The sequence below is a fragment of the Benincasa hispida genome, chromosome 8, assembly GCF_009727055.1.
Source record: "Benincasa hispida cultivar B227 chromosome 8, ASM972705v1, whole genome shotgun sequence".
In the NCBI taxonomy this organism is placed as follows: domain Eukaryota; kingdom Viridiplantae; phylum Streptophyta; class Magnoliopsida; order Cucurbitales; family Cucurbitaceae; genus Benincasa; species Benincasa hispida.
The window spans coordinates 49,642,729-49,656,566 of record NC_052356.1 but is presented as its reverse complement, the minus strand read 5'-3'; the positions used below and the strand labels follow the sequence as shown (position 1 = coordinate 49,656,566).

Here is a 13,838-nt window from a genome sequence, read left to right as displayed (position 1 = left end):
GGTCCCTTGTCGACAAACATATTTTAAACCTGTAATGCAACATAACAATCACATAATTATGCAACATATTAAAAGTACACTACCATGAAACACTGGTGAGATAACTACTTACCTTGACTGCGATCCTAATTATTCCTTATTATTCCTTATGGTTTGATTAGTAGAGCTTTCCCTCTTAAACTAGAAGGAAATTTGGACAGCACCTCATTCGAGCTTTATCTCTTCTAACCTCACAGTACTTCCTCACTCACACTTACCCTTTCATACGGTTCTTTGTTACTGAGATTTGTTTGAGAATGGGTTAAATCTTCAGGAAAAAGGTCCTATTTATAGTGGTCTTCAGCTCTTCTCAGTGTGACAACTCATCCTACAAATGTCTTCTTTAAAATTACTTAGATTTAAGAATTTCTCTTAATAAGACACCTAATTTTGGCTAACGTTTGCCCTTACGTCTTTAACCTTTGTTTGTATTCAATTTTAGGGTTCTCCATGTATAATCTATAAGATCGTGGCCAAATTCAACGCATAATCCACGTTTCTGTCCAAATCTTGCTCTCTTTATTCTCAGAATCTCGCTCTCTCCAGCTTTCTCGCTAGTTTGGCTCTCATGACTCTCGCTCTCGCTGGTCTTTCTCTCGCTCTCATTCTCGCTTTCGCTCCCGCTCTCTCCTGCTATCTCGCTGAGAATTTCGCTCTCTTTACTCTTGCTCTCTCCAATTTTCTCTCCAATCTCGCTAGTTTTCACGCGTGGTTGCCTTCACTGCTTTGTCGATTCCAGTTCCCCTTTTTAACTCTTTCAAATTTTAGGAGTATATGGGCAATTAATTCACCTCTAATTCTTCCAATGAGCAGTGCCCAAACAAAAAGTTATCTACTGCCCTTTGTCTCCTGAATTAGCTAGCGTCCAACTTCTAACTAATCCTCCTTTATTCTGTCCCCTTAATCATTTTTGGATAATTAATAAATTTCCTATTTTTTTCAAATTCTAAATTTCCACCCGATTTTTCTATTAAATTTATATATTTTTTTATTCTTACTTATATATTTTATTTGTTTTCCTACTTTCTAAATTAGGGTTAGGGTATTACATTTACCATCCCTTTAAATAAAATTTCGTCCTGCTTAACATTTAACATTTAATTTCTTGTAGTGTATGCGTACAAATTTGGGTTGTTACAATCTTCCCCCCCTAAGAACTTTCGTCCTCGAAAGTTTCTTGGTTCTTAAACAAATAAGGGTATTTGACTTTTATCTCTTCTTCTCGTTCCCATGTAGCTTCTTCTACTTGCTGATTTCTCCAGAGAACCTTCATTAAACTTATTTCCTGATTACGAAGTGACTTCTTCTCTCTTGCTAGGATACAAACTGGAGTCTCTTCATACTCCAAATTTTCACTTATTTGTAAAGGTTCATAATTTACTACATGTGATGGGTCAAACACGTATTTTCGAAGCATCGATAGATGAAAGACATTATGTATTGTAGAAAGGGTATGTGGTAATGCTAATCGATAAGCTACTTGGCCAATACGTTCTAATATTTCAAAGGGTCCAATAAAGTGGGGACTAAGTTTGCCTTTTCGTCCGAAACGCTTAATGCCCTTCATTGGTGCTACCTTTCTTTTAGTTCTTGGAAGCTTTGCTCACATACTTGATTCCAGACAAAAGGATTATTCTTCTTGGTGAGGTTAGTTAAGGGTAATGCTATACTTGAAAAATTCTTCACAAATCATCTATAATATCCTGCTAATCCAAGGAAGCTTGGCACTTCGCTGACTGTTGTTGGGCGAGGCCACTTGCTAACTGTTTCCGTCTTAGCATGATCTACTGAGATTCCTTCTTGCTTTACAATATGCCCTAGGTAGGCGACTTGTCGCGTCCAAAACTCACACTTGGAGAATTTAGCATATAACTTTTTATTTCTTAATATGGAAAGGACGTCCCTAAGATGCTTTTAATGTTCTGCCTTAGACTTGAAATAGACAAAAATATCATCTATAAATACGATCACGAAGTTATCTAGATAGTCCTTAAAAATTCTATTCATCAAGTCCATGAAGGCTGCTAGGGCATTCGTTAATCCAATGGGCATCACAACGAATTCATAATACCCATATCTTGTTCGGAAAGCAGTCTTGGGTATATCAGACTCCTTGATTCGTAGTTGATGATAACCAGATCGTAAGTCTATTTTGGAGAATACTGAGGCTCCTTGTAATTGGTCAAATAGGTCATCAATGCGTGGGAGTGGGTACTTATTCTTTATTGTCAACTTATTCAAATCCCGATAATCTATACATAAACGCATTGATCCATCCTTTTTCTTAACAAATAAGATAGGTGCTCCCATGGAGACATGCTAGGGTATATAAATTCCTTATCTAACAATTCTTGTAATTGTAATTTGAGTTCTTTTAATTCCGCAGGTGCCATTCAATATGGTGCTTTAGATATTGGTTCAACTTTGGGAATTAGATCTATACAAAATTCTATTTCTCGACTCGATGGTAAACCTGGTAGCTCTTCCGAGAATACATCTTCAAATTCTCTTATTACAGGAATGGCCTTCATTTCATCCTTTTAGTTTCGTAAATTCACTACATTTGCTAAATATGCCCAAGCCCCATGGTTGAGAAAATGTTTAGTTTTTAAGGCTGAAATTATTCTTGGGGCTGATTGTGTATTAGAACTCTTAAACTTAAACTTGGTTCCTGTTGGAAAGATGAATATGACCTCTTTTTTATGGCAATCTATGCTTGTATAGTTTGCTGCTAACCAGTCTATACCTAGTATTATGTCGAAATCACTTATGTCTAGGATGATAAGGGTCACCCCTAGTTTATGTCCTGATACTGACAATTCACAGTTTTCTACTACTGAGTCGGCCAACATAGATACTCCGGTAGGAGTAGCTACAGATAGAATGTAGCTTAAGGGCTTTGATGTTAATTGAGCATGTGGTGCAAATGTTGTAGAGATGAATGAATGACTAGAGCCCGAATAAAATAAAGTGAAGGCATAATACCCGAGGATGGGTAATGTATCTGTAACAACTGCATCTTGATCCTCTGCCTCTTAACGTGTAACAACAAACACTCATCCTTTATGTTGTTAGGTAACCTTGTTACTAGTAGGCTGGGTGGTCTGGGCAGTTGATACTTGGTTGATGAACTTTGGGCAAGCCTTTGCATAGTGACCTGTTTGGCCGCAGTTGAAATATACCCCTAAGTTCCGAAAACATTGCCCCTGATGGTATTTTCCACAATTTCTGCACTTAGGATATGTGAATGTTTGACTCTCCTGTTGTGACTGTACATCCTGAGTGCTTTGGGAAATTTTTTGCTTGCCGTTGTGAACGTTGGAAGTCTTGTTAGGTGAATTTCATCTTTTGATTTGGCATGAATCCTCATTCAGAAGTTGAGGTTTTGACAGCAAGATTTACTTCCATGAGTAAGGCCGACTCGAGGGCAAAGGCATACACTTTGTGTCGGAAAGCAGTAACAATGCCTCGAATGCCTTCTCTTAATCCCCAAATAAACCTTTGCACCTTCTTCTCTTCTGTGTCCACTAGTCGAGGAACAAAGTGAGACGAGCTATCAAATTTTCGTTCATACTCTGCCACCGACATGTTCTCTTGACGAAGATTAAGAAATTTCACTTCCTTTTGATATTTCACTGTCAAAGGGAAATACTTGTTGTAAAAAGCCTGATTGAATTGCTGCCATGAGACAGAACCTTTGATTGTTCTTTATGTGGATTCACACCAGAACTTTGCATCGCCTCTTAACATGAAGGTGGCACAATTTACTTTCTGTTCTTCTAGGATGTTCATATGGTGGAAAATAGTTTCTATTTCTGTTATCTAATTCTCTGCTATAATTGGATCCATAGATGATCCATCAAATGTTCAAGGATTGAACTTCCTAAATTCTCGAATGATCTTCGAGTCATTTGTATCGTTGGTTATTGGTGTGGTGGACGAGGTTATGTTTCCATTACTCATATTTTGTATTAGTATTGGTAACGCTTCAGGTGTAAGTAACACATAAGGCGTCTATCCATGTCCTTGATTTTGATCCCTTGTGGATTCACTTTGAGGTCTGCCTCGTCGTGTTGGAGCCCTTTGTGATGGCATCTGATACACACATTTTATTTTCATAATAAGGAAGCAATCTAATTTTATTTTTTTTATTTTTTTTTAACTTATACCTTATGTTTACTAAGTTATTTACTAAATTACTCGTTTGAAAATTCTACTTACCAGCATATTTGCCATAACTATGGGCATCACATAACAAGCCGAACCATCAAACACCACGACTCTTCTAACTAGTAGAGCCTAATTGGCTCAAATGCTCTAATACCAACCTATAACGACCGGATCCTTACATACTATGGTCCGACCGCTACGACATACATGCTTAGACTTTTCTATTATGATATGAGTTTTGGACAAAAATCTCAAAAGAACATATCTAATATTTTATTAATTAAGTAGAAAACTATATAAAAAGTTTATTTTACAAAACACCAGGATCCATAAAACACTAACGTAGTGATACAAAAATGCATATGCCTATAATAGTAAGTTTGATGGTTGGCTATTTGAGCGACGTCCAGTTCTGCCACTTACACTGTGTCCTTACCTACAAAGTCTGTAAAAATAGGATGAGTGTATAATATACTCAGTAAGTAGTTCTCATATAGGGTAGTGACAAAATGCACAATCACATGCAACATGTTCTAAAAACATATGATTGGGACCAAAAACATAATAACATGTGGTAGTTGGTTATGCTTCTAACGTAAATTTCTCCACCCTGATAGGAAGATGAGGACTTAGGCGGAAACTAACCCATCTGATGATTAGGGGGTCATGCAGTCAGTAGAGCCAGAGTCGCATCCAACATCACTAACGTAAATTTCTCCACCCTGATAGGAATATGAGGACTTAGGCAGAAACTAGCCCATCTGATGATTAGCGGGTTATGCAGTCAGTAGGGCTAAAGTCACATCCAACATCAACCATTAACATAAACATAAGATTGGACTAGAGGGGTACAACCATACATACCCTGTTAGTCCCTAGCATAATCTTGACATAGAATTGGGTCTAGAGGGGTGCAACCATACATNATAATCTTGACATAGAATTGGGTCTAGAGGGGTGCAACCATACATACCCTGCTAGCCCTAGCATAATCTTCACATAGAATTGGGTCTAGAGGGGTGCAACCATACATACCCTGCTAGTCCTAGCATAATCTTGACATAGAATTGGGTCTAGAGAGGTGCAACCATACATACCCTACTAGCCCTAGCATAACCTTTATCTAATTAAAATTTAATCTTATGAACAAACATAATGCATGGGGTCCCTTGTCGACAAACATATTTTAAACATGTAATGCAACATAACAATCACATAATTATGCAACATATTAAAGGTACCTACCATGAAATACTGGTGAGATAACTACTTACCTTGACTGCGATCCTAATTATTCCTTATTATTCCTTATGGTTTGATCAGTAGAGCTTTCCCTCTTAACTAGAAGGAAATTTGGGCAGCACCTCACCCGAGCTTTATCTCTTCTAACCTCACAGAACTTCCTCACTCACACTTACCCTTTCATACGATTCTTTGTTACTGAGATTTATTTGAGAATGGGTTAAATCTTTAGGCAAAGGGTCCTATTTATAGTAGTTCTCAGCTCTTCTCAGTGTGACAACTCATCCTATAAATGTCTTATTTAAAATTACTTAGGTTTAAGAATTTCTCTTAATAAGACACCTAATTTTGGCTAACGTTTGCCCTTACGTCTTCAACCTTTGTTTGTATTCAATTTTAGGGTTCTCCATGTATAATCTATAAGATTGTGGCCACATTCAACGCATAATCCATGCTTCTGTCCAAATCTCGCTCTCTTTGTTCTCAGAATCTCGCTCTCTCCAGCTTTCTCGATTGTTTGGCTCTCGTGACTCTCGCTCTCACTCCCGCTCCTGCTCTCGCTCCCGCTCCCGCTCTCGCACTCGCTCCCGTTCCCACTCTTTATCGCTGTCTCGCTAAGAATCTCGCTCTCTTTACTCTCGCTCTCTCCAATTTTCTCTTCAATCTCGCTAGTTTTCACACGTGGTTGCCTTCATTGCTTGTCGATTCCACATCCCCTTTTTAACTCTTTCAAATTTTAGGAGTATATGGGCAATTAATTCACCTCCAATTCTTCCAATGAGCAGTGCCCAAACAAAAAGTTATCTACTGCCCTTTGTCTCCTGAATTAGCTAGCATCCAACTTCTAACTAATCCTCTATGATTCTGTCCCCTTAATCATTATTTTTGAATAATTAATAAATTTCCTATTTTTTTTCCAATTCTAAATTTCCACCCGATTTTCCTATTAAATTTATATATTTTTCATTTTTACGTATATATTTTATTTGTTTTCCTGCTTTCTAAATTAGGGTTAGAGTATTACATTTACCATTCCTTTAAATAAAATTTCGTCCTGCTTAACATTTAACATTTAATTTCTTGTAGTGTATGCGTACAAATTTGGGTTGTTACATTTGCGCTTGCAAGTATCTGCTCAAGAGGATTGCCGCATAGAGCCGATGCAACTTGGTGGACGCATCTGGGTGAAAAGCATAATTAATCACGATGGGACAGAAAGCTAATGACGGTCGAGTCCGAATTAAGTTGACAAGCCGCTAACGATAGCAAGTACACTCAGCTTTTCGATGACAAATATTTGGCACATCAGACATAGAATTAAAGTCATCCCATCAGTGCAATCATAAGAAAGAAGACGCCTTTCACCCCGAAGCTCTATAAATACTGAAGGTAATCTTCAGAAAAGGAGTCGGATAGTTCGGATACTTAGATAATTTTCTCCATAGTTAGAATAGCCTTGTTCTTAGATTTTCTTTTATTTTAAGGCGGAAGCGAGAGAAGCGAGATTGTGCCAAGAGATTGTTCCAGTGAACTTGGAAGAGTGCCAGAAGCGTCGAGATCAGAGAGAGGGCCAGCTCCTGCGGAAGCAAGAATATCTTTTGAACAGAGTAGAGTCGATAGTGTAAAAGCCTTGGGAAGCAAGGGATTGCTACCATGCTCTCTATCCTTATCTTACATTATCCTTTTGTACTTAAACTCATCTATAGAAATGGAATTTACGTTTTTATATCTGTTCACTCTCTGTTTATTACGCATGAGTAACTAAATCTGTCGAATGGGTTGAGAAGCACTTAGCTAGCATAACTGGGGATCTTCACTCTCTGCGATTATCTTGTATTATGTATGCATCATTCGTCCATTAAAGATACTCGGGAGGGTAGTCTAAGGACAAGATCTAGGCTTGGAAAAGTCATGTTAGAATCTAGGCTCGGGAGAGTCAGATTAGAACGCATAATCAAGAGATAGGAGCTTAGGAATAAATACTGTTTCTATTAACGCATCACATGCATCCTAGAAATAGGATATGATTGTGTACAATCACCTTGCCTTTGTGTGCATTTTGCATCATCGCATAGGAAAAGAGTAGAGACTTAGCAATAAGCTCTATGGACACTATTGCATTCAACATATGCATCCTAGAACTAGGAGCACCGCATTTGCATTGCAAAATGATGTGCTGTCGCATGAGTATTGCATGATCGCATAGTTTGACGCATTCCCGGGAAATGCTAGCTAAATACCTTCTCAACCCGTTCCTTTGCATACTCAGTGTATCTCCGCATAATCGATCTTTTCTCAAATCCGCCGAATACATTTACTTTATACTGCAAATAACAACCCAACAACTATTTGATTATTTGGTTACCGCAAAGTCTTCTTAGAAATTATCACCGCATACTGTTTTCCCTAGTCCCTGGGTTCGACCCTGGATTTACCAGAAAACTCAGTGGGGTTTATACTTGGATTCCGCTGAGAAAACTTGTTGCTCAACGCATTTCCATCACCGCATTTCATTCCATTATTTCACCACATGAAATAACGCATCAAGTTTTTGTAACAATAGAAAACAATCCTATTTATAGGATTCTCATGGGTCCATAATTCTTATACTTAAATTCATAAAAATCCATATTAACCCGAATACTTTAATTCATGAAACTCTCATACTTAAATACATAAAACTCTTACATTAATTTGATTAACTCTCATAAATAAATTCATTTATAACTCACTAGTTAAAACATGTTTAATTTTCAACAATACTATCAAACAATCACTATAAATTAAGGCTTTTGAATGGACATTTATCATATAAGGGTCGGTTTTATTTATATTGTCAACTTGAGTATAACTTAACTAATAAAAAATATATACATCTCCGACAAAAAAAGTGAGAGGATGGAATCACTCCCCCCACTTATTTTGTTGAACTAAATACGTATCCATTTCATGAAAAAACAATTTTTTCGCAAGGTTTTCAAGGCTCGTAATGGATTTATTTCTACCATAGTTATATGCAAAAGGAACTGCTCTTGCAACATTAAGACAAGCTTGATTGAACTTGGAAGGAAATAGGTTAGATAACAATGATTCTCTATTGAGAGTCTTCCATGCATTAGAAATTTTCTTCATTGTATGTTGTTGCGTTTCTTCATAAGAAATACTTGGATTCTCCTTCATATAATATTCTAGATATGACCCATCACGCCCCTCTTGCTTCTCATCCTGTTTACAACATTTCTTTAGTTAATTTATTATATTTTGCATCCACGACTTAATTAAATTAGTAAATATAGCGTGTCAACATGAGCATAGTTCAATAATTAAAAAAAGATACGTGCATATAAGTTGATACAAAATTAAGACTAACCTTGGCATTTCCGAAGTCATCCCAAAGCCTCAAAACTGTAGCAGTAGATGAAACAATATCTAAATCATCATCAAAAAGTTGGACAGTTTCTTTGGTAATTTGTTGGCCTAACAAAAGGAAAGCATGGATTAATGTAACGGGGATGCCGGTGCTAATAACTCCATTTTTCAGATATTCTTCTGCACTTGGTGAATGCCCACAACTCAACCATTCAGCTTCAACCAAAAATGCCTTGCATAATTTAGCCCACTGCAAAAGTTATCAAATTGATATTTAGTTGCTAAATCACCAATCAACTCGAAAGCTTAAACTGATGAATTATAGTAAATTTAATATTCGATAATTAACAGGGGATCCAATTTCAAAACCACAATGATAGCAAGTAAATCATGCATCTTTTAAAGATCATGAGATCTCCTGATCCTCTTTCCAATGTAAAATCCTCAACATACTAACCCCTCAAGAGGTAGTGTCTTCTTGAGTTTACCATTCTTGAATCGATTTTAAAATAATTTAACCATTTTATTTCAATTAAATACACATTCAATATCATTATAGAAACCAACCAATTAAATCTTTAGGTTACTAATGTTGAGGATCCTGCATTGAAAAATGGAAGACCACAATTTTTAAAAGATAATTGAGCTACTCCGTCCGAAGTCCAGGTTCATCTAACCTAGTATCAAAGTCTATGAGACTCAATAACTTATAAATTTAGTCCTTAAACTATGAAGTTTATACCAATAAGGTCCCTTACTTTTAAATATATGATAAGTCCTAAAACTTTATAAGTTACTAAACTCGTAATTTAACCAAATAAAATGATGAATTGAATTTAAATTTAAATTATACCGCTTTGTGTAAGTAGCTAATGGGATTCCAACCATGCTTTTGATAGATCTGGAAACTTATTTCATTTGTAACTTCAAATAGGAATCTTAAACAAATTTGCATGCAATCAGGTAATCCTTCAGCAGCAGACAAGTCCCATCTACAAAACATATTAATTAATAAAGTAATTAATGTAAAAAAAAAAATTGAAATTAATTTGAAAATAAAAGTGATTTGTGGAAGAAGGCTTTCTTACCTAGAAACTGCTTCTGTGAATAAGGTGAGTTGTTCAAGAGTTCCAAATAGATCAAAAAGGTCATCAATAAGATATATGAGTGTGATGGATTTTGCAAGTTGGATTCTTTGTTCTGAGTAGAAAGAATCTGTGAGGCAAACTAGTGAAGCCACATACCATTTCATGGGTTGATCTCTAGCAAAATTCAACTCTTTTGCTAATTCTGTATCTTTCCACCATCTAACAATTACCAAAATTAACAAAATTTATGAGTCCAAATGGTTTAGAAAAATCAAATTACTAATAATGGCCATTTATATTTGAGAGAGTGATAAAAAAAAAAAAAAAGACTAAAATAGTATTTAATCGATTTACTATAATTTTTTTTAAAAAAAATTCTTTATTTAACAAAAATAGAAAAACAAGATAAAAACCTATTTATTGAACTTGTTGTTGTTTTTCGACTTTTTCAAAAATAGAAAAATAATGAAACACATTTCAGTGCATTTCATGGAGAACGTATCTTTTATCCAGTCCACCCAAACGTCCAATCACAAATTGTCATGTAAGTTTATGATGTAAGTAACATTTCTTTTTTTCTAAAAGAATAATATTTAAGTACAGTTTAGTTTGCATTCATATTCATGCATCCTTCTTAATAACAAAAGAAAATAATTAATTTTTTTTTTCTAGAGAAGAAACTTTTATCAAATAGCAACTCTGATGAGCTGCACAAAAATAAATGTAACCTGAGATGCCCAAAAGTATAAAGTATACTTACTTCATAAAGTGAGCGAATTCATTTTGGTGCAAGCGTTGAGTTGTATAAAGCTGAATTTTTGCAGCATCTTGAAAAATATTAATCCATTTGTTTGGGCATTGCATATCTTGAAAATAGTTAAGTGCCATCAATTGCACCACACTTTTATGGTGAGGATAAGCTAAAGTATTATTCACAAAACTCCCAAAATGGACATCAACATTTTCAGCTTCAGCTCTTGCATTTAGCCAATGCCTACTGAAATTTTCAGCTTCTTCAAGAATTATATCATCTCCATGCATGCATAGTTGTGAAGCTTCATATAAACTTGTCAGACCCTTTATATCTTCTCTTAGCTCTTCCTTGAACTTCCCCTTCTTGTCCAAGAAACATTTGAACACATCTGCCATTTTTTTTTTTTTTTTTTTCATTTTAATCAAAATGTCAATGATGTTTTAATATAGTAAAGAGGATAGTTTAGTATATGCCTTCTCAAAAAAGTGCTCTTAAGTTGAATATTTTTTTTTTCTTAGTGTTTTTTGAAAAATATTTTATGTGTTCTTTTTTTTATTTTTTTCAAATAAATTTTTTAATCATAAAAGGATTATTTTTTGAAAAACTATCTTAAATTACAAAACTATTTTAATATTTACAAATAATAAAAAAAATATCACCTTTTTCCGTGATAAATCGCGATAGATAACCATAGACATATTTAAAAACCGTCAAATCAGTTATCCAAAATTGATTAAAATACAAAAACTAGTGCGTGTTTGGAAATTACTTCCATTATTTCAAAAGGTGTTGATATTATTCTTCGTCATTTATAAAATCTTCAAAACTATCATCTTAGAGTAAAAATCTATTAGAACATTAAACGAAAATCTGGACTTAGCATATAGTTGCGACCTAAAACAAAAATGGGAACACAAACACTACCACAATATTCCAAGTAATTGCTATATCCATTTTGGCTCCTAATTTTCATCCAAAATTTTAATGAATTTCTACTCCAAAAATGATGTTTTGAAACATTTATGAAAAGTCGAGGTAACCTTGAAACTTTTTGGGAAGAATATATTTCTTTTCTAATACGTTTATAGTTTAAACCAAAAAAGTAGACTATTAATAATCCATATACAGTAGAAAAACTTTTGAATTACTGTAGTTGAGAATTGAATATGAACCTGCAGACACAAGGTAACCCTGTTGTCTGAAAAGTCTAAAAAGGAGTGCAGCGTTGTGAAGATCAGTCTGTGGATTAAATAACACATAATGTCTTTGTAGAATAGCTTCAATCTCCTCTTGGAAATGGTGATCGATCCCAAGACGTTGAGTTGCATCAATTAAGTTCAAACATTCCCAAGGATCCCCTATTTCTCTCAAAACATGCTTCAAAATCCTCCCTTTAATTTGAGCTTCTCCATAGCCAATACCATCCTGAATTCAAGTAAATATTCAGATAAGAACCATTAAACCAAAAAATAAATAAATAAATAAATAAAAATAGAGAAAAAAAGAAAACATACTGTCAAAATGGAAGATTGGTTTTTGGAATGAAAGATTTTTACTGGAGTGAAAAGCGAAGTATGGTCAGGAACGGTAATGGTTTGTTTGTTAACAAAAGGCTTGTTAATTGGATACATAGAGTTGAAATCATTGCTTTTTGGAATATTTAGTGATGCAACGAAAGGAACAAATGAAGCAAATGGGGAAAAAGCCATTTTTGTATTTATGTAACAGGGAAATAATTTAATTAATAATTCGAAATATGGAGTTCTGTTCCGTGAGTAGTGAAATGCTTATATAGAATCTCTATTTTCTTTTCTTTTCTTTTTTTTTTTTTTAAAAAAAATCTTAAAATTTCAAGTCAATAAGCAATTTGCTCAATGGAAGCAAAATTCAAATTTTTAGATGGAAAAATTCCATGGATGTTTTTAGGGGTATTCAAAAAACTCGATGACATCATTTAACTCGAAAAAATCGATCAATCCAATCCATGCAGTTTGGATTGGGTTATCAACTCATTTAGGTTGGATTGGATTTAAATAAATGAAAATTTTATAAGTTGAGTTTGTTCATGGGTTCACTAATATAACCTGAACCAACCCAAATTTATTATTAATTTTAAAAAATATATTTTTTATTACTTATAACACAATTATTTATACATACATTGATTTTAATTTTATTTTGTTTCAATAATTTTTGAATAATTTATTCTTCAACAATTCTTAAAAATAGTTTCTTTGCACTTTAGAAAGAAATTTTTCACTATACAAATTGAAATTGAGTTGTTAATCTGAATTCAATATACGAAGATAATTAAATTATATTTTTACATATTTATATTTTGCTTCTTTTTAGAACAAAATTTTAAATAAATAACCCGATTAACCTGAACCAATCCAACCCAAATATTTCATGGTTGGGTTGGGTTGGGTTCATGTTTTAATAAGAGTTATTTTGGTTGAAAAAATTTACCGCCCGAACAATTGGATTTGGTCTAAAAAGTATTTTAACCCAACCAAACCCAATCCAACCCATGAACATCCTTACATGTTTTAATCCGAAAAAAAAAAATGTTTTCCCTTAATTCTTTCCATTTTTCTCAAAACGGTTCCTTGTTGAGTTTATTTATCTTGTTTTTAACAGGTAGGTTTTTTTTTTTTTTTTTTTCTAAATTAGGTCATGATGCATGTGGAGAATAACCGACACCCTCAATTATACTACTTTACAACTATTTTTTTTTTTTTTTTTTTTGTTCGGAAGGATTACATACACCTAAGCCACTGCAACCCTTTTTATAAATAGTAGAAAATATAAAAAATTATTCTTTAAAAAAAAAAAAAAAAAAACTACCACAGGATAGATTTTAATTGGGCAACTACACTCAATTTTTTTTTTTTTTTTTTTTCCTTAGGACATCGCGGCACATGGATGTTTGATAGCAGCTGAGAGATTTTACTACCTTTTCTCTAGGTCATTCGATACATATCCAACTAGTTTTGCATGTGTACAAGAGATGTAAGAGAGAAAGCCTTGTCAACAAATTTCGTGTATATGTCAAAAGGTCAAAAGGAGACATCTCACGTCAAGATTGTCACATCACACAAAGAGGTCATTTGTAAAAATTGAGTAAAATTGGCCATTCTGTTAAAACCAATATTCATAGATCATTTCCCTCTTAT

The 13,838-nt window shown here is 34.2% G+C and overlaps 1 protein-coding gene across 1 annotated transcript; it reads right to left on the bottom strand.

The window, feature by feature from the left end:
- Positions 1–8,242: 8,242 nt before the first annotated feature.
- LOC120083563 ((3S,6E)-nerolidol synthase 1-like) lies at positions 8,243–12,402 on the bottom strand. The gene is made up of 7 exons (XM_039039380.1): positions 12,177–12,402; positions 11,835–12,087; positions 10,669–11,050; positions 9,909–10,127; positions 9,674–9,812; positions 8,822–9,070; positions 8,243–8,676 (listed from the first exon to the last, which is right to left on the bottom strand). Exons 1-7 carry the CDS (start codon positions 12,369–12,371, stop codon positions 8,356–8,358), a joined length of 1,758 nt encoding a protein of 585 aa, XP_038895308.1. The 5' UTR covers positions 12,372–12,402; the 3' UTR covers positions 8,243–8,355.
- Positions 12,403–13,838: the final 1,436 nt, after the last annotated feature.

Bases quoted from the DNA above. Each gene is read 5' to 3' on its own strand.
- LOC120083563 (XM_039039380.1), bottom strand. From the start codon at position 12,371: ATGGCTTTTTCCCCATTTGCTTCATTTGTTCCTTTCGTTGCATCACTA. The intron at 11,051-11,834 runs GTTCATATTCAA...AAAAAATGGCAG, and splicing joins GGGTTACCTTGTGTCTGCAG to ATGTGTTCAAATGTTTCTTG. The intron at 10,128-10,668 runs GTAAGTATACTT...GGTAATTGTTAG, and splicing joins GAATTCGCTCACTTTATGAA to ATGGTGGAAAGATACAGAAT.